This window comes from Crotalus tigris, unplaced genomic scaffold (assembly GCF_016545835.1).
Source record: "Crotalus tigris isolate CLP2741 ecotype Arizona unplaced genomic scaffold, ASM1654583v1 scf7180000018155.2402879, whole genome shotgun sequence".
Lineage (NCBI taxonomy): Eukaryota > Metazoa > Chordata > Lepidosauria > Squamata > Viperidae > Crotalus > Crotalus tigris.
The window spans coordinates 2,138,117-2,161,117 of NW_024096851.1; the positions used below are offsets into that span (position 1 = coordinate 2,138,117).

General features: G+C 39.2%; 1 protein-coding gene across 1 annotated transcript in view; it reads right to left on the reverse strand.

The window, feature by feature from the left end:
- Positions 1-23,001, reverse strand: part of LOC120310275 (hornerin-like) — a 95,461-nt gene that overhangs the window by 43,468 nt on the left and 28,992 nt on the right. The window contains exons 18-35 of the mRNA XM_039348527.1: positions 22,194-22,232; positions 20,722-20,751; positions 19,286-19,321; positions 18,818-18,865; positions 16,329-16,538; positions 15,534-15,566; positions 13,565-13,603; positions 13,439-13,471; positions 13,301-13,333; positions 11,397-11,438; positions 9,840-9,881; positions 9,416-9,472; positions 9,075-9,122; positions 7,091-7,126; positions 3,399-3,434; positions 2,027-2,062; positions 1,596-1,640; positions 1,028-1,072 (exon numbers count right to left, since the gene is read on the reverse strand). Coding sequence (XP_039204461.1) covers positions 1,028-1,072; positions 1,596-1,640; positions 2,027-2,062; positions 3,399-3,434; positions 7,091-7,126; positions 9,075-9,122; positions 9,416-9,472; positions 9,840-9,881; positions 11,397-11,438; positions 13,301-13,333; positions 13,439-13,471; positions 13,565-13,603; positions 15,534-15,566; positions 16,329-16,538; positions 18,818-18,865; positions 19,286-19,321; positions 20,722-20,751; positions 22,194-22,232 — 888 coding nt within the window. The remainder of the gene's footprint in view (positions 1-1,027; positions 1,073-1,595; positions 1,641-2,026; positions 2,063-3,398; positions 3,435-7,090; positions 7,127-9,074; positions 9,123-9,415; positions 9,473-9,839; positions 9,882-11,396; positions 11,439-13,300; positions 13,334-13,438; positions 13,472-13,564; positions 13,604-15,533; positions 15,567-16,328; positions 16,539-18,817; positions 18,866-19,285; positions 19,322-20,721; positions 20,752-22,193; positions 22,233-23,001) is intronic.

Below are 23,001 nucleotides of genomic sequence, written 5' to 3' on the forward strand. Positions count from 1 at the left end.
CATATTAATAGTTCTAATTGAGGAATATTGCCTTCAAAGAGTCCAAGAAACTTTATGAGCAAAAGAGAAATCTTTTAACAAAGTGATTTCAGCAGTTTTATCAATTACTAATTTTGAAACTGCTTTAAATGGGGAAAAATACTCAGACTGGTATAGAAGAGATATGGTATAAATAGACTGTACCGACACTTGTTAAGTGGCGTTTTGCCTTATTAAAATGTGTGAGAAAGCAGAAAACAGTTATTTTTTAACATCAGCTGTAATTCTACTCAACGTACTGTAAGTTTGAACAATATGAAAAATGCACAGTTTTTTCTGAAAAAGAACTTTCTTTAATCTTAAAGGTTCCTGCTTTTTATGTACAGTAAAGTACAGCAAGGGAAAAGACAATTTAAGTTATTCATATTTTGAATGATATTTTTGATGGAACATAATCGTCCCTTAGTTACCACACAATTTAAGGTTCAGACAAGCAAAGTTAAACTGTAATTAAACTAGAAGAGAAGTTCCTAATCTCATCAGATGTGTGAGGGGAAGAAAACAGCAGGGCTGCACTCATTGTCACTGCTATGAATAGAGGTTTTTTCACAGGATAGGCAATTTCATTATGGCCAGTGATGGAAATTGTGGATTAATAATATCATGATATTTATTTATTTATTTCTTTTTACGACCCTGTATTCCCTTTAATAGGATGGAGTCAAGGTGGCTGAATGTAGTTGAGTGTTTACTGACCGGATGCCCTTCCTGATTCCTATGTGGAGTTTGCAGCTGATATTTTCTCTTTGCTCCCTGATAGAGAAACATCTGTCGCTGGCTAGGATTGAACTCTCAATCTTCCAAATGGGAGGCGAGTATCTTCACCTCTAGGCCATCATGTCGTTCATTGTGATAGTTAAATATAATAAGCATTTCTAAGGGATATGGTTGAGTGGTGTTACAACTTCATCTTATTTGAGAAATAAGTGAAAGGTTAGCATTTCAAAACAAAATACTACTTATTTTATATGTACTATCCTGTACTTACTTCACCACAGCCCTTAATGTTGTAGTCTCCACTAGTTTGGGAGCCCTGCCAAGAAAATAAGAAATGGATCAAATTATTTCTTATCACGAGAGAGCCACTTAAATATCATAGGCTGAGGAGAATGGAATTAAAAATTAGGCAAGTGTGTCTTGTCCAAGAAGATAAGCCATAGAGTAAAAGAAAATAGTTACTCTGGGGCTGTTTTAGAAAAGTTTTTAAACTAGATAGATAGATAGATAGATAGATAGATAGATAGATAGATAGATAGATAGATAGATAGACAGACAGATAAGTAGATAGATCTTTTTTACATTCAGAGCAGAAATAAACATTATGCTAAGTTTTAAGAAGTAGTTTACATCTCTCCATGAAATACATTATCTATGCATTGCTCAATATTCACCTTTCCATACTGAGAGCTGCTGCACCCAGTACAGAAAATGCATCATAAAAATATTAATATATTTACACAAAACTGCTGAAAATAAATGGAAATGCTCACGTTTATTTGTATTATCTATTGCTGTAGCATATTTTTTACACAAATCATACTGTAACACAGTTTTACCTGTCCATACTGGCTGCTGCTCCCATAAGATCCGCTCTGTCCAGCCTGTACAGAAAGTACATTATAAAACATTTATTTATTTATTACATTTATATGACTCCCATCTCACTGTCCAGAGAGATTTTGGGCAGCTTACGATGCAATAAATACAAATACAAAGACATTAAAATTAACAAGACTTAGATAAAGCTAGGAACCCAGTACACTTGCAGTATAGAGATGGGAATCTTCTGTTTACTTTACCAGTGTAAAATGCCCCCATTAACATAACTGCACAAAGCTGCTTTTTATATTCTGAAATTACAATAAACAGAAATGCTCATTTTATTATGTTTTATTATATTTAGAAACAGCAATAAACCAAACCGCACATTTTGATCTATTACTCTAGCACATTTTCTACATGTATCATACAATAAAAACTGTTTTACCTGTCCATATTGGCTGCTGCTCCCATAGGATCCACTCTGTCAAAAAATACAAAAAAACAAACAAACAATAAATTTAAGCAAGGCTGCTTTTTTATACTCAGAAGCTGAAATAAATGGAAATACTTATTTCTTTTTTGTGATTATCTATTACTGTAGCGGGTGAAGAAGGAGAGTGCAAAAGTTGGCTTGAAATTCAACATTAAGAAAACCAAAATCATGGCATCCAGCCCTCTCAATTCCTGGCAAATACATGGGGAAGAAATGGAGGTAGTGACAGATTTTATTTTTCTGGGCTCCAAGATCACCTCAGGTGGGGACTACAGCCAAGAAATTAAAAGACGCTTGCTCCTGGGGAGGAAAGCTATGGCAAATCTAGACAGCATACTAAAAAGCAGAGACATCACCCTGCCAACAAAAGTACGTATAGTACAGGTCATGGTTTTCCCAGCTGCAGTGTATGGCTGTGAAAGTTGGACCATAAGAAAGGCTGAGAGCAAAAGAATTGAGGCCTTTGAACTATGGTGCTGGAGAAGACTCCTGCGAGTCCCTTGGACTGCAAGGCGTTCAAACCGGTAGTCCTTGAAGAGATCAACCCCGACTGCTCTTTAGAAGGCCAGATCCTGAAGTTGAAACTCAAATACTTTGGCCACCTAATGAGAAGGAAAGACTCACTGGAGAAGGGCCTAATACTGGGAAAGATTGAGCGCAATAGAAGAAGGGGACGACAGAGAATGAGGTGGCTGGATGGAGTCACTGAAGCAGTAGGTGTGAACTTAAATGGACTCCAGAAGATGGTGGAGGACAGGAAGACCTGGAGGAACGTTGTCCATGGGGTCGCGATGGGTCGAACACGACTTTGCAATTAACAACAACAACATTACTGTAGCACATTTTCTACACACATCATATGGTAATACAGTTTTACCTGTCCATATTGGCTACTGCTCCCATAGGATCCACTCTGTCCAGTTTGTACAGAAAATATATTATAAAAACAATTGATATAACTGCAGAAGAGTGGGTTTTTTTCTTCATTTAGAAGCTACAAAATGCTCATTTTTATCTATTACTATAGCACTTTTTCTAGCTCATTATATGGAGTGGAATATAATTTAGATTCCCAGGAGGGAAGGGCTGCACTCTAGAGGTGCAAGAGAGAACACAGCTTAGGTAGTTTGGTTGGGATGAAAAGGGTCAAGAGAGCTTCCCTTTATAAATTCTCAGTGTACATCTTTAAGGATGGAAGTAGTCTGCTTTAGTCTGGCAAGATTCTGTCTGTAGGTGAGGAACAATAAAGGAAACTGCTTAGAAGTTTCTCTGCATATCTTTCTTGGTTTTTGGAGCCTGACATTATATGGTAGCATAGTTTTACCTGTCCATATTGGCTGTGGCTTCCATAGGATCCACTCTATGCAGAAACCATATAAATGAAAAATTAACGTTAATATATTTTACTTCAAAATGCTAGCCCTGCATCTTTCTATATGTTATAACAAACAAACCCCAATCCATTTTAAGATTTTGAATATAAAATATAAATATTATATACAAGGGATTACAGGGTTGTAAAAAGTTTTATACGGACACACATATATGTTTTCTGAGGTTTTCGTGGGTGTTTGTATATAGGTCTTTGGTTATTTGGGTTTTCTCCCACGTCAAATTGGAAGTGTCTTGGTGACGTTTCAATGAAGTCCCATTTGTCATCTTCAGGCTGGTGTTTTCGGCTTCGTGCTTCTAGAAGCAATTGCTCCTAGAAGCACGAAGCCGAAAACACCAGCCTGAAGAAGACGAATGGGACTTCATCAAAACGTCACCAAGACACTTCCAATTTTACGTGGGAGAAAACCCGAATAACCAAAAGCACACACACACACACCTGTGTGTGTGTGTGTGTGTGTGTGTGTTTTCGCGGGTGTTTATATGTAGGTCTTTGGTTATTCAGGTTTTCTCCCGCGTCAAATTGGAAGTGAATGAGACTTCGTTGAAACGTCGCCGAGACACTTCCAATTTGACGCGGGAGAAAACCCGAATAACCAAAGACCTACATACACACACACACACACACACACACACACACACAATACACATATACACACATATATATGCATATATGTACATACATATAGAAATGTATGTATGTGTGTGTGTGTGTGTGTGTGTATATATATATATATACAAATACCCGCGAAAACCTCAGAAAACATATATATATATATATATACACATACATACATACATATACATACACACTCAATATAAAATAATATATAAAATAATGCCTGTGGCTTTCCTTCTGGAAACCTGCCAAGGAATCTCTCCCCCCCCCCAGGCTGTGTTGCTGGCATTTCTGCCCGGAAAGATATATTGGGATTGCATCTTGTGTAGATGGTATTCCCGAAACAAGTTTTGAGAGGACGATCACAGTAATCAAGACCTTCCTAGGACAACTATGTGAGGATTGGCAGTAACAAGATTGTGATCTGTTGAATCTGTGGAGCTGATATTTATGGGATTGACTTCTGTGGCAATACAGAAATGTGGGCTTAAGTATGCCCTCATTTGTCTGTGGGGGTGTATTGGTGTCTTTGTGTATGTACTACAAAGACCTTGAATCTCTGATGCCCAGGGGAAATGTCAAAAAAAGTCAAGTCTAGAGCGACGCTGGAGGGCTAGTAACTCCGAACCCGACCGGACACTTTTAAGAGCCTATATTAGGACTTACTTAGTGGCGATACAAGTGGCAAAATGTTCGCATTTTTCTGCACTTATTGCGTCTGCAGAATCTTGCCCCACCACCCTGTTTAGGGTGACCCATTCCCTACTTAACGTTCAGGAAGCTGGGGAGCCCTTGCAGGGTAGGGCAGAAGAATTTGTGCAGTTTCTATCAGACAAAATCGCTCGGATTCGGACAGGCCTGGACTCCGATTGGGCAGGGCCTTCTGAGATGACCGGGGCTGGTCTTAGCCCAGTTTTATGGGATGAATTTGAGTCCGTGACTGCTGAGGATGTTGACAGAGCGGTGGGAGCGATGAGCGCCTCCACTTGTTTATTGGACCCGTGTCCTTCCTGGTTGGTCTCGGCCGCCAAGGAGGTGACACGAGGCTGGCTCCAGGTGTTGATTAATGCTTCATTGAGGGAGGGGTCCTTCCTGCAACCCTTGAAGGAAGCAGTTGTGAGGCCCCTTCTCAAGAAGCCTACCCTGGACCCGACTGATTTAAATAACTTCCGTCCAGTCTCCAATCTCCCCTTTTTGGGTAAGGTTGTAGAGAGAATGGTGGCGCTCCAGCTCCGATGGTCTCTGGATGAAGCAGATTACCTAGACCCTTTTCAATCTGGCTTCAGGCCCGGCTTCAGCACAGAAACTGCTTTGGTCGCGCTGATGGATGATCTCTGGCGGGCCCAAGTCAGGGGTTATTCCTCTGTCTTGGTGCTACTTGACCTCTCAGCGGCTTTTGATACCATCGATCATGGTATCCTTTTGCGACGACTTCGAGGGGTGGGAGTGGGAGGCACCGTTTTACGGTGGTTCTCCTCCTACCTCTCTGGCCGGTCGCAATCGGTACTGGTGGGGGGACAGAGGCCAACTCCGAGGCCCCTTGAATGTGGGGTGCCGCAGGGGTTGGTCCTCTCCCCCCTCCTATTCAACATTTACATGAAGCCGCTGGGTGAGATCATCAGACAGCACGGGATGAGGTTTCATCAGTATGCTGATGATACCCAGCTATATATCTCTTCCCCGAGCTCTCTCAGTGAAGCGGCTGATGTGATGGGCTGTTGCCTTGAAGCCGTGAGGGTCTGGATGGGGGTTAACAGACTCAGGCTCAATCCGGACAAGACCGAGTGGCTTTGGATGTTGCCTCCCAAGGATCATGTTAACTGTCCAATGTTGACTCTAGCAGGGGAAAATATATCCCCTTCGGAGCGGGTTCGCAACTTGGGTGTCCTCCTTGATCCACAGCTGAAATTGGAACATCATTTGACGGCTGTGGCTGGGAGGACCTTTGCACAAGTTCATCTGTTGCACCAGCTGCGACCCTACCTGGACCGGGAGGCTCTCCTTACAGTCACTCATGCCGTCGTCACCTCACGCCTAGACTACTGCAACGCGCTCTACATGGGGCTACCCTTGAAAAATATTCAGAGACTACAGTTAGTCCAGAATGCAGCCGCGCGAGTGATTGTGGGTGTTCCTCGGTACACCCACGTTACACCTATCCTCCGCAAGCTGCACTGGTTGCCTATTGGTCTCCAGGTCCAATTCAAGGTGTTGGTTATTACCTTTAAAGCTCTATATGGCTCAGGGCCAGGCTATTTGCGAGACCACCTACTACCTTATAGTTCCCTTCGTCCGGTTAGATCCCACAGGTTGGGCCTCCTTCAGGTCCCGTCGGCCAAGCAATGCCATTTGGCTGGGCCGCGGGGGAGGGCTTTCTCTGTGACGGCGCCCACGTCTTGGAACCAGCTCCCCCCGGAGATTAGGACCGCTCCCACCCTGTTGGTTTTCCGCAAGCTGCTTAAGACCTGGCTTTTCCGGCAGGCCTGGGGTTTATAAACTCTGACCCCTGGATGAATGTTACTGTATTGTTTGTCTTGTTAAGTTATATTGTGTTTTTATTGTTAGCCTCCCGGAGTCCTGCGGGAATGGGAGGGGTCTATAAATTTTAATTAAAAAATTAAAAAAAAATAAAGTGGTGGTCATCACTGTTGAAGGTTTCCCACCTTTGATTATAAAAAAGATCTGGGCTTCAAACTCCCATCTTGACTTTTTTCCATCGCTCTCATGGAAGTTCCTGTCCCTTATTAGTCATCATTAGCTGCTTTCAGGAAGGCTGTGACCAAAACTAAGCTTTCTAAACCAGGTTTGCATTTGCTACCTGAGGATTTTCTTCTCTCCCCTGCTGGATTTTTTAGGCATTGGATTCAATATCTGGCTTCCATCCACAGCCGTTACATAACCTCCTTGCTTTGACTTGATTTACATATAGGATTTCTCTGCTCACGTCTGGCTATTGCCACATATTGCCATATTAGATATGTATTGTATTTAAATGATAGTTTTATCTGTCCATACTGGCTGCTGCCGCCATATGATCCACTCTGTAGAGAAAATGTTTTAAAATTTACAACTTTTAGTCAACATCCAAAAGAGAATTTACAACAAAATTACTTGAAAAATAATTGCACACAGCTAATATATATAGTAATTAGAACCATATACAGCCCTAATATCCTTATCTATTATGTATTACTGAGGCATACACTGTATTCAATGCATTAGTTATAACCGGAAGTTTTTAAGCTGCCTGTATTAGCAATATGATCCACTCTTTTTTTAAAAAAAAACGTATTTGCTTACTTATTAGTTATATGCAGTATATTTATAGGCTACCTAATTCGCAAGAAACTGAGTGATTAAAAAATTATGAAAGAATTATCTTCAATATAGATATAATTATATGTATATCTTTTCTATTATTAGAATAAGTCTCTGTGTGTGTGTATGTCTGTGCGTGCGTGTGTGTGTGTGTGTGTGTGTGTGGCCTGAAAGAGGACCTTGAGAGAATATAGAAAATAAAGCTAAGATCCTGCTCAGAACCCTCAAACCCCCAGGCCTCATAGGGATGAGAAGGAAATTTATTTTTTTCTGAAATAAAATGATAATCACCCTAAATGATGGTTCTGTTAAACTACTCTGTACATATTTGGGGGATACTGACTCTGGAGAAAAAAATAAGATTTAGGGCAGGTAGATAACTGTGTTCAGATACATATAAGGAAGACTGTTAAAAGAATGATTTTCCATAACCCAGAAATTATGCATTATGAATAATGGTTATCAGACATAAGTACTTAGAGTTCATTTAACTATAATGAAGAAATTCTGGATAGTAGGATCTATAAGACGGTGGTTTGGTATATCTAGAGAGACTGTGAGTTTTCAGTCTCTAGAGGTTTTTGAGACTCTCAGTTTTCCTGTGCCTTGCAAAGGATGGGCTCTAGATTGTTCTAGATTCCAACTCTACAATTCTAAGTTTCTTTTGTGAGATTAAGGCATATAACAAAATAAAAGAATAACAGAGTTGGAAGGGACCTTGGAGGTCTCCTAGCCCAAGCCCCTGTTCAAGCAGGAAACCCTACACCAGTGGTGGCGAACCTATGGCACGGGTGCCAGAGGTGGCACTCAGAGCCCTCTCTGTCGGCACTTGTGCCATGTCCTGGAGATGGCAACCATCACTCTTCAAGCAGCCGCCTGCTAACTCACTGAGGTCCCACATGGCCAGATGCATCCCAGCATGGCTGGTTTTCCTCCCCCCGTCCCATCCCTCCTGGCCTCACATGCTCTCCTTTTCCCAGGCACAACCCACTGTATCGCCTCTTCAGCTGTTGGCCAGTCATTAAGTTCAGAGGTGGCTTCTCTGAACTGCTGGCAGTGGGCTGTGGAGCCCTAGAGTGTACAAGTTGAGGGGCCAGCAGTCTGTGGCTGCTGATAGACACCGTTGGCTCCCATGCACTCGCTGGCCTCTGTGTGCAGGGACTGATAGTGTCAGACAGCAGCCTCCCTGGCCTCTGCATCGCCTTGCCCTGCGACAATGGCACCCCTGCCCTGCCTCGCCTCCTCTCACCCTACAGGATGAGCCTCCTGTCCACTGTCCCACCCACCAGAGACCCCCTGGATCTCCCCCAACCTGTCTGGCCCCCACAGGAGTCCCTGCCCATGAGGAACATCGAGGTGACCACACCTACATTGGCCACATCCACCCATTCTTCCATGACCACCACAGCCACGCCCACCCAGTGGGCCACGACCATCTGGCACCCGGCGATAAATAAGTGGGTTTTGGGTTGAAGTTTGGGCACTCGGTCTCTAAAAGATTCGCCATCACTGCCCTATACCAAGTGGTTGTCCAATCGCTTCTTAAAAACCTCCAGTGTTGGACCATCCACAACTTCTGGAGGAAAGTCGTTCCACCGATTAATTGTTCTAATATATACAGATATTGTTCTAATATATTACCTATATTTTTTATATCAAAAGAATGTTTACCTGTCCATATTGGCTGCTGCTGCTGCCATAGGATCCACTCTGACCAGACTGTGCAGAAAATAATCAAAACTACCAAGGATGATCTTAAATATAATTTTACAAAGCTGCGATACCCTCACTTTGTCTTACTTCTATAGTATTTTATAGCTACTTCTCTTTCCTAATTACCATATCGCTTTCCTTTAGTAAGTCATATAACTGGTGAAAAAATATTCACTCCCTATGTATACCAGCAACATCCACACAAAGTTCTAATATTGTTCAGAACATCCCAAAAGTGCATACTTTTTCCTCAGAAATGTACAATCATATATAATATCTACACCAAAACAGATTTTTACCTGTCCATATTGGCTGCTACTGCTGCTGCTACTACCATAGGATCCACTTGGTACCCCCTGTATGAAAATGTATGAAGTTAATATGTGCAGTTAATTTTTTTTCTTGAATAAATGCATTACTCAAAACAATAGCCACATATGTTAGGTGTGCTCTTTATATAAAGAGCTCTATCATTTTTCTATAGAACCAGTTATAGTAACAGTAGAGGGCAATATTGGCTATGATTTGAGGTCCCTCAAAGGAAAATGATTAAAGGCACAATTGCTCTTATCCCTATCACCTGTACCTATTTTCACACATAAATTATTTAACTATGAGCTGAGTCGACTAGACCATCCCAGCCACAGATAGAATGATTAAAGTTCCCCTTGGTATCTTTTTCCTACCAAGCTGTACAATTACAAGGAGGAAAAACATATTTACCTTTGGACAGTTGCTACTGCTGATTATTTTACCAGTAGTGCTCTGGAAAAGAAAACACATGCTCAAATGTGATTAAAATGCTCTCTCTCTCTCTCTCTCTCTCCCTCTCTCTCTCTCTCTCCCTCTCCCTCTCTCCCTCCCTCCCACCCTCCCTCTCTCTCTCTCTCTCTCTTTTGGTTTTGGGTTGTTTTTCATTAAGAACTACAAGTCTTTCCCAAGACAGACCAAGATTAGACAGCCTAGATCAGACATGCCAAACACAAGGCCAGGGGGTCGGATATAGCCCGCAAAGTGGTTTCATGTGGCCCCGCGAAGCCATCCTGGAAACAATGAGAGAGCAGTCCCCGCTGCCTTGGTCCCCAGGCTGGCTGGGAGCCAATGTACAATTTTGTGGTGACCATCTTGGCACTTGCCCCGGTGGACCATGCGTTGGCGCTTGCCCCGGTCCCACCCCCTTCTGCCAAAGACCCTCACATCTGTCCCACTCCTGCCCAGGCCCTCATAGGCACCCTTGACGTGAACAATGTAGAGCTTGCCACGCCCACCCAGTAGGCCATGCCTACTCCATCCACGCCCACCCAGTAGGCTGCACCCACTCTGGCCACACCTACCCAGCCCCCCAAGGGCAACCACAATGCTGATGCGGCCCTCAGTGAAATTGAGTTTGACACCCCTGGCCTAGATTAATGGACACAACTATTTCTTCAACAACATTATGGAAGTAATTTGCCATTTTTTTTTTCTGTGACACTTTTCAGTTTAGTTTTCACTGTGGTGAAAGTTAGCTGGTGGTTTCCCATTGATGTATGAGTCAGCTTCATCCTGCTCAGGTTACATATTTATGTCTTATCTTTCTTTTTTGTTAAAACTGAGATTTTTCAAAATAAACTACACCTTTGTAATCTGATTCAGTGTACTCTCTAGATCGCACCTTCCATCTACAACATATAGTGAAGGCTTTCAGTTATGTTTTATTAGCTATATGAAGTGAAAACATAGGCAATGGCTTCAAAAATATTTCCACCATTACTTGAATGTTAATATGTTTATTAGCCTGTTTGTTAATGATTAGAAGATTTTTAGTTTAGCTTCATCTCTGTTGTTGTGTTTGGTCAGATGGGCAAATTTGAATAATACATACATAAATAAAAATATTTTAATATATTGCAAAGAATATATTTCCTTAGTGACTTACATTTACCAATAACTGATGCACAGCTATTCTGAGATGGCTAAGAATTAGTTTAAAATAGCATAACATAACTGAGAATGCACAAAAGGAAAATAATAGGAAGTCTCTTTTGACTGAAGCTATTGTATTTTATAAGTAAGATAACCTTCATTGTCATTTTTGACTGTGAGCACACTGGCCCACATTAAAAGTCAAATTATTTAAATTATTTAAAACAAAAAGTGCGTTATCGTGCTATTACTTAACATTCCACATAAGCTGCAATGTTATGACATTTGCCACTTCAAACAGCCATTGGGAAAGATTATCAGGTTAATCTAAGTGCCATTTAACCCAAGATATTCGGCTTAGAAAAAGGGACCTACCCCATCACAAGGATTTCTGTTCCCCTGAGAATATGAACCACTCTGTAGCAAGGCAAAGAGAAACAAAGTCATATAGCTATTTCATTTTAAGGGAATACAGTATCTCAACCATTGCTATTTCTATACAGTATATTGATCATAGTCCAGGGGTCTTCAAACCTGGCCCTTTTATGACTTGTGGACTTCAACTCCCAGAATTCCTCAGCCAGGCACACTGACATAGTCCTTCCATTGTAAGTCAGCACCCCAGCCTCCATGTGGCACGAACAAGCTGGAGACGGCTACCAATTGCTAGAAAAATAATGGGCCCCTGTGCTCTGTAAGTGAAGTGGCACCCATCCTCTCTTGTGCCTTTACCCCTCTTACAGTACAAAAGGCAACTGAAGACAAAGTTCATTTTGTTGTTCTTCCAGTTGTCCTGGTTTAAGCTGGATAGTCCGGGTTGTGGAATGTGGGAGAGTATGTAAAAGTGCTCTGTAGGATTAATTGCTCTCATTGAGTGATGCTGCTAAGCTGCTCCTAATGTGAAATCTTGGAACTCCACACATATCTCTTGCAAAGCAGTGAATCAATCTCTTGCAACAAATTTTGAAATCAAGCAGACAACCCATGGTATAGAGTCTGCTCCTGATGGAGGTTAAGCAACAAAAAAGAACTAAAAAAAGCAGTTCAAAAACATAACGTTTCACTGCTTTTTAAGCCATAGAAGAATCCTGCTAATAAACAGGTGATGCCTCAACACTGTGGAATAGAAAGCATTCAAAAATAATTCTCAAATTTGTGTGGTTGTTAGGAGAAAATTCTATAGCAGGTACTGATGATATCCCAACCGGCATTCAATAGCTGCCAGTGACCAATGGTAAGTGCGTCAAACATCATGCCAAATTTAGAAAGTCGATGCCAAAAGAGTAATGTTTATGCGCGTGTATGTGAATGTACAATCTATATAACAGAAGAGATTATTTTTCTTGTTGAAAAGATGTCTATATTCTGAGTACAAAACAGGCAGAAACTGCACAGGTACATGAAGCTTAATTGTCTGAAAACAAATAATGGTTTATAAAGGAAAGCTTACTTCATTTGATACTACTAACAAAAAGGCTTTGGTTACAAGGCAATTGGTCAAGAAAGTATGCGCTAGATTTCCAAGAAGGTGTGGGATGCCCTAATTTGCTCCCATCCAAAGTGTGGCTGTGAAGGTCTGGAGCTGCCAAAGCTCTTTAACTTAAGTCAAGTTGTTGGGGAAAAAAGAAATAAGAAAACAGAATGCTTGTTTGCTTATTTATTTGTTTATTTTCTATTTGTTGGCAAGAATAATAGAAAATAAACCCCCCGTTCCGATAAAGAAACAACATTCATTCATTTATTCATTCATTCAGTGCAAACTGGGTCTTTGTAAAATCCATCTTTTTAAGCAAGAGTGGAACAGGCTAAAATGATTGAATATTAAAAATAGGTCAACCTGATTATTTCCAAAGACTGTTGTGATAATCCATTCAGAAAGATGAATAGTTTTTAATAGTATATTATGGTTTGTGACACAGTCAGCCAGATATTTAGAGTAGATTTGGCATTTTTAATCCACCTACTGAGTCCTTCCCAAGGACCTGGGATTAGCAGTTGTGGATGTTTGATGGTGTTAAAGGTAGTGGTGATATTAAAATCATCACAGGCTGTAAGCTGTTGCAAGTAAAGTTGCCTTTTGCAATTGACTGAAGGTGATTTTGTCAATACTGATGGTATTCAAACGGTGCTCCAGATGTTTTGGGATTGGGCGCCTATTATTATTATCTTTGTTTTCTTTTGCCACAGTTGTTCTAATTATTATTTTTGAAAAAAGTATAGCAAACCAAACAGCAGCTTTTGCATTTTCTGAAACAAATTCACTGAAAGATTGATTTTACCTGGGAACCATAACCTTGTTGGGAGGAACCACTCTGCAAAAAAACAAGATTTTTTTTGTGAATTGGCACTTCAATAATATCCAAAATTCAGTAGCTTTTGCATTTTCTGAAACAGATTCACTGAAAGATTGATTTTACCTGGGAACCATATCCTTGTTGGGAGGAACCACTCTGCAAAAAAACAAGATTTTTTTTTTTGTAAATTGGCATTTCAATAATACACAAAATTCTTAGTAGAAATAAAACAATATACTCTGTCCTTACATGGCTACTTCCAAAACTTTGCTGAGATGATGATCCAGCCTATGGGAGAAACAAAGAGTGAAAACATTGTTAAGTATGAATCTTATATGAGTACCAAGGATTATACAGTTTATCTTTTTAATGAAGATGTGCCTATGGTTTGGGTAGGAGGTCTTAAAACAGAATTGAATTCACCCAACTGAGGATGGGCTGCTTTTTGTCAACACAGTAAGAAAAGGTTTAGTAATTTTGGGTTCTTTGACCAAATATTCAAAATAGCAGAGCAAACCCTAAGTGGGCTTAATTTCTTCCACTTGAATAAGACAGTTATGTCATAATATTCAAACAGAGCATAATTGTTACCTAATTTCATGAGTTATCCGGCCAAATAATTTTTTGTACTCTTAACTTTAAAGAACTTGCTTCTTCCCAGTGCAAAAACATGCTTTCTCATTTAAGTGACCTGCATGAAATAAATGTCTCTTCCTCTTTCATGGCTGCATTTTGAAAAGCCAGACTGATGGCTTAGCTGCTAACGTAAGACCAATGCCTTCCAAGCTCTCTTTGTAAGCATCGCCGGCCATTTTGTCTGAACATGAAGCTGTGGCTTCTCTCAGTCCAGAATGAGGCATGTTTAAACAAAGCAAACATTGTTTTAAATTTGTTGAAATTGTCCTGCAGACAGATATTTCCAATGCATCTTTTTTGTGTAAGTGATAAACCAAGATTGATGTTTTGTCCAGATTTGTCCTGTGCAAAAATGACTGCACAACATAACCTAAAATGTTAACATGGGGAAAAAAAACTTTGGAGGATATAGGAACTTGATTCCAAAATTTACATTACACCACTCCTTTATTAGAATTTTGTGGTTTTTCTTATGCTTTTTTCTAGACTTAGGTTATTTATTGACCATATATTAACTATATAGGTTTAGCTGTCCACACATGGCTGACTGCGACACTATTACAATGTAAATATATACATGTAGTTGATTTATATCTACTTCAGAACATCCAAATGTTTTGAAATATATTTACTGTGGAACAGATTCAAAGAAAGAGTGTTTCTGCTGAAGTTCTTTTTTTAAATTGCATGATCATTCTTGTTTTATTCATAAAGCTTTATATATCAGATGTTGCTGGTTTCTGCTGGAATTTTCCCATATTTTCCTACTAGGTTTCTTTTTGTCTTTTTTCTTACATTTCTATTGAGTAGGAACAGTACCCCTCTTGACTATATTAAAAGCCAATTGTCTGAAAGCAACTGAAGTGTTTTGAATGAAAGAGACCCTTTACAAGTTTTCTAATCAATTTAACCTTCCATGATATTACATAGGAAAGAATATTTTTAGCGGAAAATCCTGTCAGACAAGAAATTGTTTTGGAGAAAGTAAAGGAACACAGTGGTAATCTCCAGCGAGAGCCCTTTTTAAAATATATTTTGTTGTATAATTTCACATAATAAAAAAAACAATACAGTTCTCAAATATTAGAGTATCAAATTTTACACAAGCCTGTAATGTGGCCTATTCAGATTTGTTCAAATTCAAAGGAAAATAGTGGTCTTATTTTGTGTTTAGCATTTTTCCTTGTTAAAAAAAAAAAGGGAATGGCACGGAGGTGTTAATCAGTTAAAAGGTTGGAAAGATTTAGTCTAAAGCAATTTCTCAAGCAGACAGTGATCAATGCTATCCCTTGTTCAATAAGGGACTGGTGTTGCTTTTTGGATGTTTAAGCACTGGATATCACAATTATAATGAAGAAAATCCAATAATTCAAAAATGAACAGCTACTAAATCCATGCTAAGCTTGTCACTGGTTTCTCAAAGCAAAAGAATTTGACAATTAAGGAAATTAGAAGCATGTCTTCAATGAGTTTTGGGCAAGGAATGGGCAATAGGTACCTTTCTGACATCAAAATACAATAACCCCAAGAGTATTTGAAGAACCACAATTTCCCCTCATTGATTTAGAGAAATAAATCTCACCGGCTTACAAGGATTCTTGTCAGGGATATTTCCCTGTGGGGGAAAAAAATAAACAGCTTTTTAATTGACAGTATAAATTGATTAAAATAAATTAAAATATTGCTATTTGCACATTACAGATTAAATTGAGAGAAAAAATCCCTCAACTGAAGAAAAGGCATTGCAATCATGATCAGAAATAGGAGTTCTTCAGCCAACAGATGGATTCATGATTCAAAATTGATTATACAATTTTCTGTTTGAATATGAAGAATTTCAACACATCACAATAATCAGAATGGATACAAACAGACATTCATCAGATTATGGAAATAAGGAGCTGGTTCATATGTAACCCCTAAAGATAGTTTAACATAATGAAAACAAGTCACAGGAAGTTTTCATATTCTCATTTCTTCTTCTAATGTGGCTGAAAATTTTTTGAAACTGTTGCTTCTCTTTTTTTTAATTAATTGTTTCTTGTGATATCATTCAAACCTAAGAATACTGCTAATTATACATTAAAACAAGCTATTTTTATTAGTCAAACGTAATTCAAACAAAACATGTATAATTTTGCTGACCTCCTTGCAGCCATGTTGGCTGAGTAGGAGAAGAGTAGATTCACTCCCTTTTCCATATTATACAACCATGGCTTAAGATTATACGCAAGCGTTCCCAATGTCAAACTGAACTATAACTACTATATTAAAATTTTATTTTGCATCAAGTAGGGTGGGGTGGAGAGATCTCTTTTCACAAGTAGAACATAAGAAACATTTTAGCTGATTGTTTTTTGTGAGAAAAGATACTAACCTGACCACAAGGATTCCTGGATCCACTGCTGCCAAATGTAGATGATGATCCACTACCACTAACAGAAGTAGAGGGTCTACCGCCATCAACTATAATCGAAGTTCCACTACCACCAATTGAAGAAGGTCTCCCGTCACTAACTATAATTGAAGTTCCACTGCCACTGACGGAAGTAGAAGGTCTACCACCACCTACTATAATCGTTTCACCCTGATGGAAAAAAAATAGCACAACTAAGACATCACTTTTGTATCAAATGGAACATATTTCTTAAAATAACCCCACATCTATAAATCCTGATATGAAAAAGACATTATCATAGAATATACGAAGGAGGAGAAATTTCCAATTGCTAAAAAAAATTAAGCAGATAGGAATATATATATATATATATATATATATATATATATATATATATATATATATATATATATATATATATATATAGTTAATAATGCTAAAAATATGAACCCTGGGAGTATTCATATCAAAAAATAGGGTAGTAAAACTATAAAAGTTTAATTAAAAAGCGCCAAGCTTTCGCCGTCCCTGCCGGCATCATCAGGGCTAGAGCGCCAGAAAGTGTGAGAGTTTTTTATAGGCAAGTCAGAGTCTGCGCCCGGCTCCTCAATCTCGTCACCGGGCCTAATTGATTCAGCTGCGCTTGATTGGTTTGCTTCTTCCTATTCCTCTTAGTTACGTGTGTGTTGTCGTCTCTCCTCCTTTCTTTCGATTCTGGGATGGGTGGGATAACTCCCCTACCGTTCAAATTATCTCTGTTCTTCAACCCATCCTCCCCATCAGGTTTGAGTGGTAATGTACACTTCCCCTTCCTTTCCCAATCATCATCCGCTCGGTTGTTCTTTTTGCGATAGCCTTTTATAGTTTTTGCGATAGCCTTTTATAGTTTTACTACCCTGGTGTTCATTTTATTTTTTGATACATATATATATATATATATATATATATATATATATATATATATATATATATATATATAGTCAATTACCAATATAGTCAATTACCAATTTTCACTATTCATATATATATATATATATATTATATATATATATATATATACAGTATATATATGTTTTCTGAGGTTTTCGCGGGTGTTTGTATGTAGGTCTTTGGTTATTCGGGTTTTCTCCCGCATAAAATTGGAAGTGTCTTGGCGACGTTTTGACGAAGTCCCATTCGTCATCTTCAGGCTGGTGTTTTCAGCTTCGTGCTTCGAGGAGCTATATATATGCACTTTGGAGATGGATGGATGAATGGATGGATTGTGGATGGATGAAAGAGAGATATGATAGATAGATGGGATTGAGAGAGATAGGGAGAGAGAGAGAGAGAGAGAGGGAGGGAGGGAGAGAGAGAGAGAGAGATCCAAAATATATATCCAAATATATCCAAAATATACTCTCTTTTGAACAAAAATCTGAACTGTGATGGACACCGCAGGACTCCAGATACCATTATTGTTTGTACTGCAATGGAATCAATACTGGTAAAGAATATAATTTCTGTCAAAAAATTTCCCAAGATGAATGTTTTCTATAACTTCAGGAGTCATTTAGATAATTAACTTCTGCAGGCTTATCTGTAGTTAAATAAGGGATCACAAACAAAATTAGTCCCATATCCCATGAAACCTCTTGTGCATCCTACTGCTGGTTTGCATTTGACAAGTTCTCTGAAGAGACTAATTTTGCTTCGTTTTTGGAGTGAGTAAAGGATTAAAAATAGTATAATTCATGATTTTTAAATATGTCCGTGGGTGGAATCCTAGCAGCCTTGCCTACATACATGGCTATAAATCTCTGGTGGAGAAGATTGTTTCTATGAAGAAATAATGCATGGGATGGTTTTAAAAAAGAATTCCTTCCCACACTTATCTTTGTCCTCCCAGAAAAGGGATTAAATTTTTTTGGGAAGAGACTGTACCACAGGTTCCTCCCACTATAGGAGGAAGTTTTAGAGATTCTCAGAAGTACATAATGAGGAATAATCCTCAAATTGTAGATCACAAAATGACCGGTTGTAAGCTGAGGGCATATACTGGTCCAATATCTGATTTTATTAATATAAACAATGCTGGGCTTCAAAGGTTAGATGGTCTAGACCAGGGGTAGGCAACCTTGTCTCTTTTATGACTCATGGACTTCAACTCCCAGAATTACTGAGCCAGCCATGCTGAGGGGGAAAGAGAGAAGTTTCCAAGCTGAGCTATGCTGGCTCAGGAATTCTGGGAGTTGAAGTCCACGAGTCATAAAAGAGCTAAGGTTGCCTACCCCTGGCCTAGACTTTGGTATTTGTATATAGATCTTTTTAACATTTATATTTTGTTGTGTTTTACTAATCTAGGTGAAATGTTAATACTGTATAGTTTGGTACTCCATGTATGATATGCCATACGCTAAACAAATAAATCCTCCAGATTTCTCACGTTGATAATGTATCATCAGAAACAATGACAAAAGAAAATTTACCCGAGAGACAGAAGAACCACCACTTTGAGATGCAGACGACTGTATGGTCTGTTAAGAAAGTGAAAATATATTTCGGAATTATAGATTCAAAGCTTGGAACATTGACATGAAAACTATTACGGACATACCGAACACAGACAGGAGCAAAAGCTATAATTCCTCACTACTGGGAAGATTTTCAGTCTTGGGATTCCCTACATGCATTGCTTTCTGTTTAAGAGCTGGTTCTGAATCAACATAATGGAAAGACAGATTTTCCGGGGTCGGTGTTTTGTGGCGTGTTAAAAATAAGGCTGAATTTGCTGTTTCCCCTTCTGCATTTTTCTCTTTCCATACCTTTTTGTATAACAAAACAATACTTTATATATAAAAAAAAGATGAACCAAAGGTACACATTTGATCGTGTGTATCAAAAGCCAAATGACCCCAAAGGAGTAAAAACAGTTTCAGTTTTGAGAATATATTTACCAATTTACAGGCTTGGCTGTTGTAAGAAGGAGAGGTCTGTTTATAAAAAAAGAAAGAAAGAAGCAAACCATTATTTGGAAATGAAACGATTAGAAATCAGAGAGTACTGACATACATAAAGTCTATGTAAAGGTAAAGATTTCCCTGTCCAGTTGTGTCTGACTCTAGGGTGCGGGGCTCATCTCTGTTTCTTGGCCAAGGGGGCCAGTGTTGTCCGAAGACATTTCGTGGGTCATGTGGCCAGGATGGCTATATGCCAAAGGTGCACGGAATGCTGTTACCTTTGTATCTAAGTGATACCTATTAATCTACTCACATTTGAATGCTTTTGAACAGCTAGGTAGGCAGGAGCTAGGACAAGGAACAGGAGCTCACCCCGTTGTGCAGCGCTCATGTCTTGAACCTGGCGAGCTGACAAGCTCAGTGTCTTTAACCACTGAGCCATCACGCCCCCCAATGTATGTCTTAATATTTCATATTTTTGTGGAATGTTCTTGGTAGTATTTTACAGCTGCAGATGTCCTGTGTTTTGTTACACAGATGTTCTGTTGACAATTCTTGAATGTCCTATCCAATAGTTGCTTATCTTCCCTACTATCTTGGCTTTTAATGAGGAGTCCAATTATCCTTGATTTAGTATCCTTTGGCAGATTGCAGGATGCTGGTGTTCCATAGCTTCCATATGACTTGCTGCTGTTACCACCTTCACTGCAAACAATGATTCGGGGAGGAACAATAGACAGTTTCCCCCTCTAATCAGGCTTCCTTTATCTTCTAGAACAAGGAAAAGCAGCTGCTTGTCTTACTCACCCTCATATTAATGTTATCCTAGAGAGAATACCTCCTACTTGTGGATGTAACCACAGTCTCTAAAGAAAGAGTTCTTCTCTCTTTATTCAAAGCTGAGCTTAGCTGCACGTTGCCATTTGTTGCCACATGAGCCACATCTAAGTCCACATAAACCATCTAGCTAAGCTTAAAAGCAAGAATTAAGATGGAAGGTTGGAAAATTAAGCCTGGCTCAAAATTAACTGGTGAGATTTGATGAGAATAGACCTGGACCTGGTTTAGTCCAATACTTTAACTATTACGTTGCACTTTTCTCTAATAACAGCTAGTTAGACCTTTGACTCTAGAGCAGGGGTAGGCAACCTTGGCTCTTTTATGACTCGTGGACTTCAACTCCCAGAATTCCTGAGTCAGCATGGCTCAGCTTGGAAACCTCTCCCTTTCCCTTCAGCATGGCTGGTTCAGGAATTCTGGGAGTTGAAGTCCACGAGTCATAAAAGAGCCAAGATTGCCTACCCCTGCTTTAGACCTAGCAGGTCCAGCCTAGTAGCGAAGGGCAGATTTATCCTCCTCTAATTTGTCAAAATTAGAGGGCTGCCTATCAAACTATATTGATTTGGTGATGTTGATAGTGAAAGAGTGCTTACCTTATCACAAACTTTCATCGGTTGTCCACTCTAGGGAAAAATAACAGAAACCATTTTAAAAACCAGAAGCACTTCAAGTACAGGTAGTCCTCAACTTAACAACAGTTCATTTAGTGACCATTCAAAGTTACAACAGCACTGAAAAAAAGGTGATTTATGACCATTTTTCACACTTATGACTGTTGCAGCATCCCCACGGCCACGTGATCAGAATTCAGATGCTTGGCAACTGACTCACATTTATGACCATTGCAGTGTCCTGGGGTTATGGGATCCACTTTTGTGACTTTCTGACCAGCAAAGTCAATGGGGAAGCCAGATTCACTTAACAACCATGTTACTAACTTCACAAACGCAATGATTCACTTAAACAACGGTGGCAGAGAATTCGTAAAATGGGGCAAAACTCACTTAACAAATGTTTCACTTAGCAACATAAATTTGCGGCTCAGTTGTGGTCGTAAATCGAGGGCTACCTGTAGTTATGTTACAAATAATATATTTAGAAGAATATGTTGGAAGAAGATCTGATACAGTATATAATTACGATTGCTTTTCCTGTTAAACAAACGTAATCTCTTGAACATAAACATTAATTGGTTCTATTATGTTAAGTGTAATTAAGATGCTGAATAGAGAAGCAGGTTCTTTATAGTTTTTTATTTTTTCTTAATATTTTTCTCACAAGTGCAGGCTGAAAAAAAAAAATCAACTGAGCATTGATACATTGATTGTAACTGACTGACTGGCTTGTTGCCCAAATCTGATATTGTGGGCTGAGACAGAGTGACTGATTCAAGCCACCCAGCCAGCTTTCATGCCTAAAGTGGGACTAGAACTAGATTTCACAGTCTCCTGGTTTCTAGCCTGGTGCCTTAACCAATGGACCAAACTGGCTCTCTAATCAGATCTTTATAATGAAATTTTAAAAACCCCAATTTAGGTAATATAGAGAGAATACTAAAAACACTTTCTAAGGCAAATGAATAGATATCAAGAAGGTAATGCTTTTTTTAGATATTAATGTGTGGGCTAGATGTAGAACTAAAGAAACAATAGATGTTCCAAGCCAGCTTTCCTTACCAGCCATGAGCCTGGTGTATTAGGATTACAATCAATGAAGTTTCCAGTGATTAGGCTGGCCAAGAATTCTAGGTATTGTAATTTCTGTTCTGTTTAATTAAAACAAGCAAGCACTTCACTTAAGAATCCAATTTTCATATCTGCGTTTTACATTTGGGAACTGGTAGCTCAATCAGATCTGCCTATGGAGGAAGCCAGGATTAAATTCCAGCAATTATTTTAGGATTGCCTGTCCTACTCTCAAAAATTTTAATTAAAACGCTCTTCCAGTACAATTAACTGCAGCTGCTCTTCTTTAAATTAGTCAGTGCAGGTTTACACACGAGGCAGATCCAAATCTGGATTAAAACTCTATAGAAATCTATTTCTATAAACGAAATAATAGTTACCTGAATTGTAATACGAATATCACTTTCAGGATTTGAACCCTGTAGAAGAAAGCAACAATTTTATATAACATTAGTTGTAGAACTGCAACTATTTTTACAGCGTTAATCAACTCTTCCCAGCCATCAATTCCCGTAACTCTCAATTAGGATACCTAAGGATTATAGCAGTGGTTCTCAACTTGTGGGTTGGGACCCCATTTAGGGTCGAACGACCATTTCATGGGGGTCGCCAAACAAGGCTGTCCGCCATTTTTTCCCCCTTTTCTTTGGCCACGCCCCTGGCACCCGGTGATGTATAAGTGGTTGGGGATCACCACAACATGGGGAACTGTATTATGGGGTCACGGCATTAGAAAGGTTGAGAACCACTGGATTATAGGATACTGGAGCACTGGTAAACCTCTGAACCCTTTACTATTTATCCACAATAAATGTAAACAGATAAGTATTTTTTCCTAAATGCAGATATTAATTCTAGAACGGTGTTTCCATTCTCACACATCCAGAAGATTACTAGTAATTTTTAACTCTAACCTGCCCTGTTTATGACCTAATCAATCAAATACAGCTACCAAATAGAACGTTAGGTATCACTCAAAACAAAAAAAAGTTTTCCAAATGTCCCGATCTGAAAAGGTGGCATTTATATCTATCCCAGTCCATTTTTACAGTTTTATCAAAAAAATCCATTAGCTTGGAAAGACAACTGTTAACCTCTATTTGTTTGGGGAATCACAGATTGTGAAGACTTGCATTCAAAAGTGTACAAAATTAAGATCAGGACAACCACACCTGATCTAAATTTAGA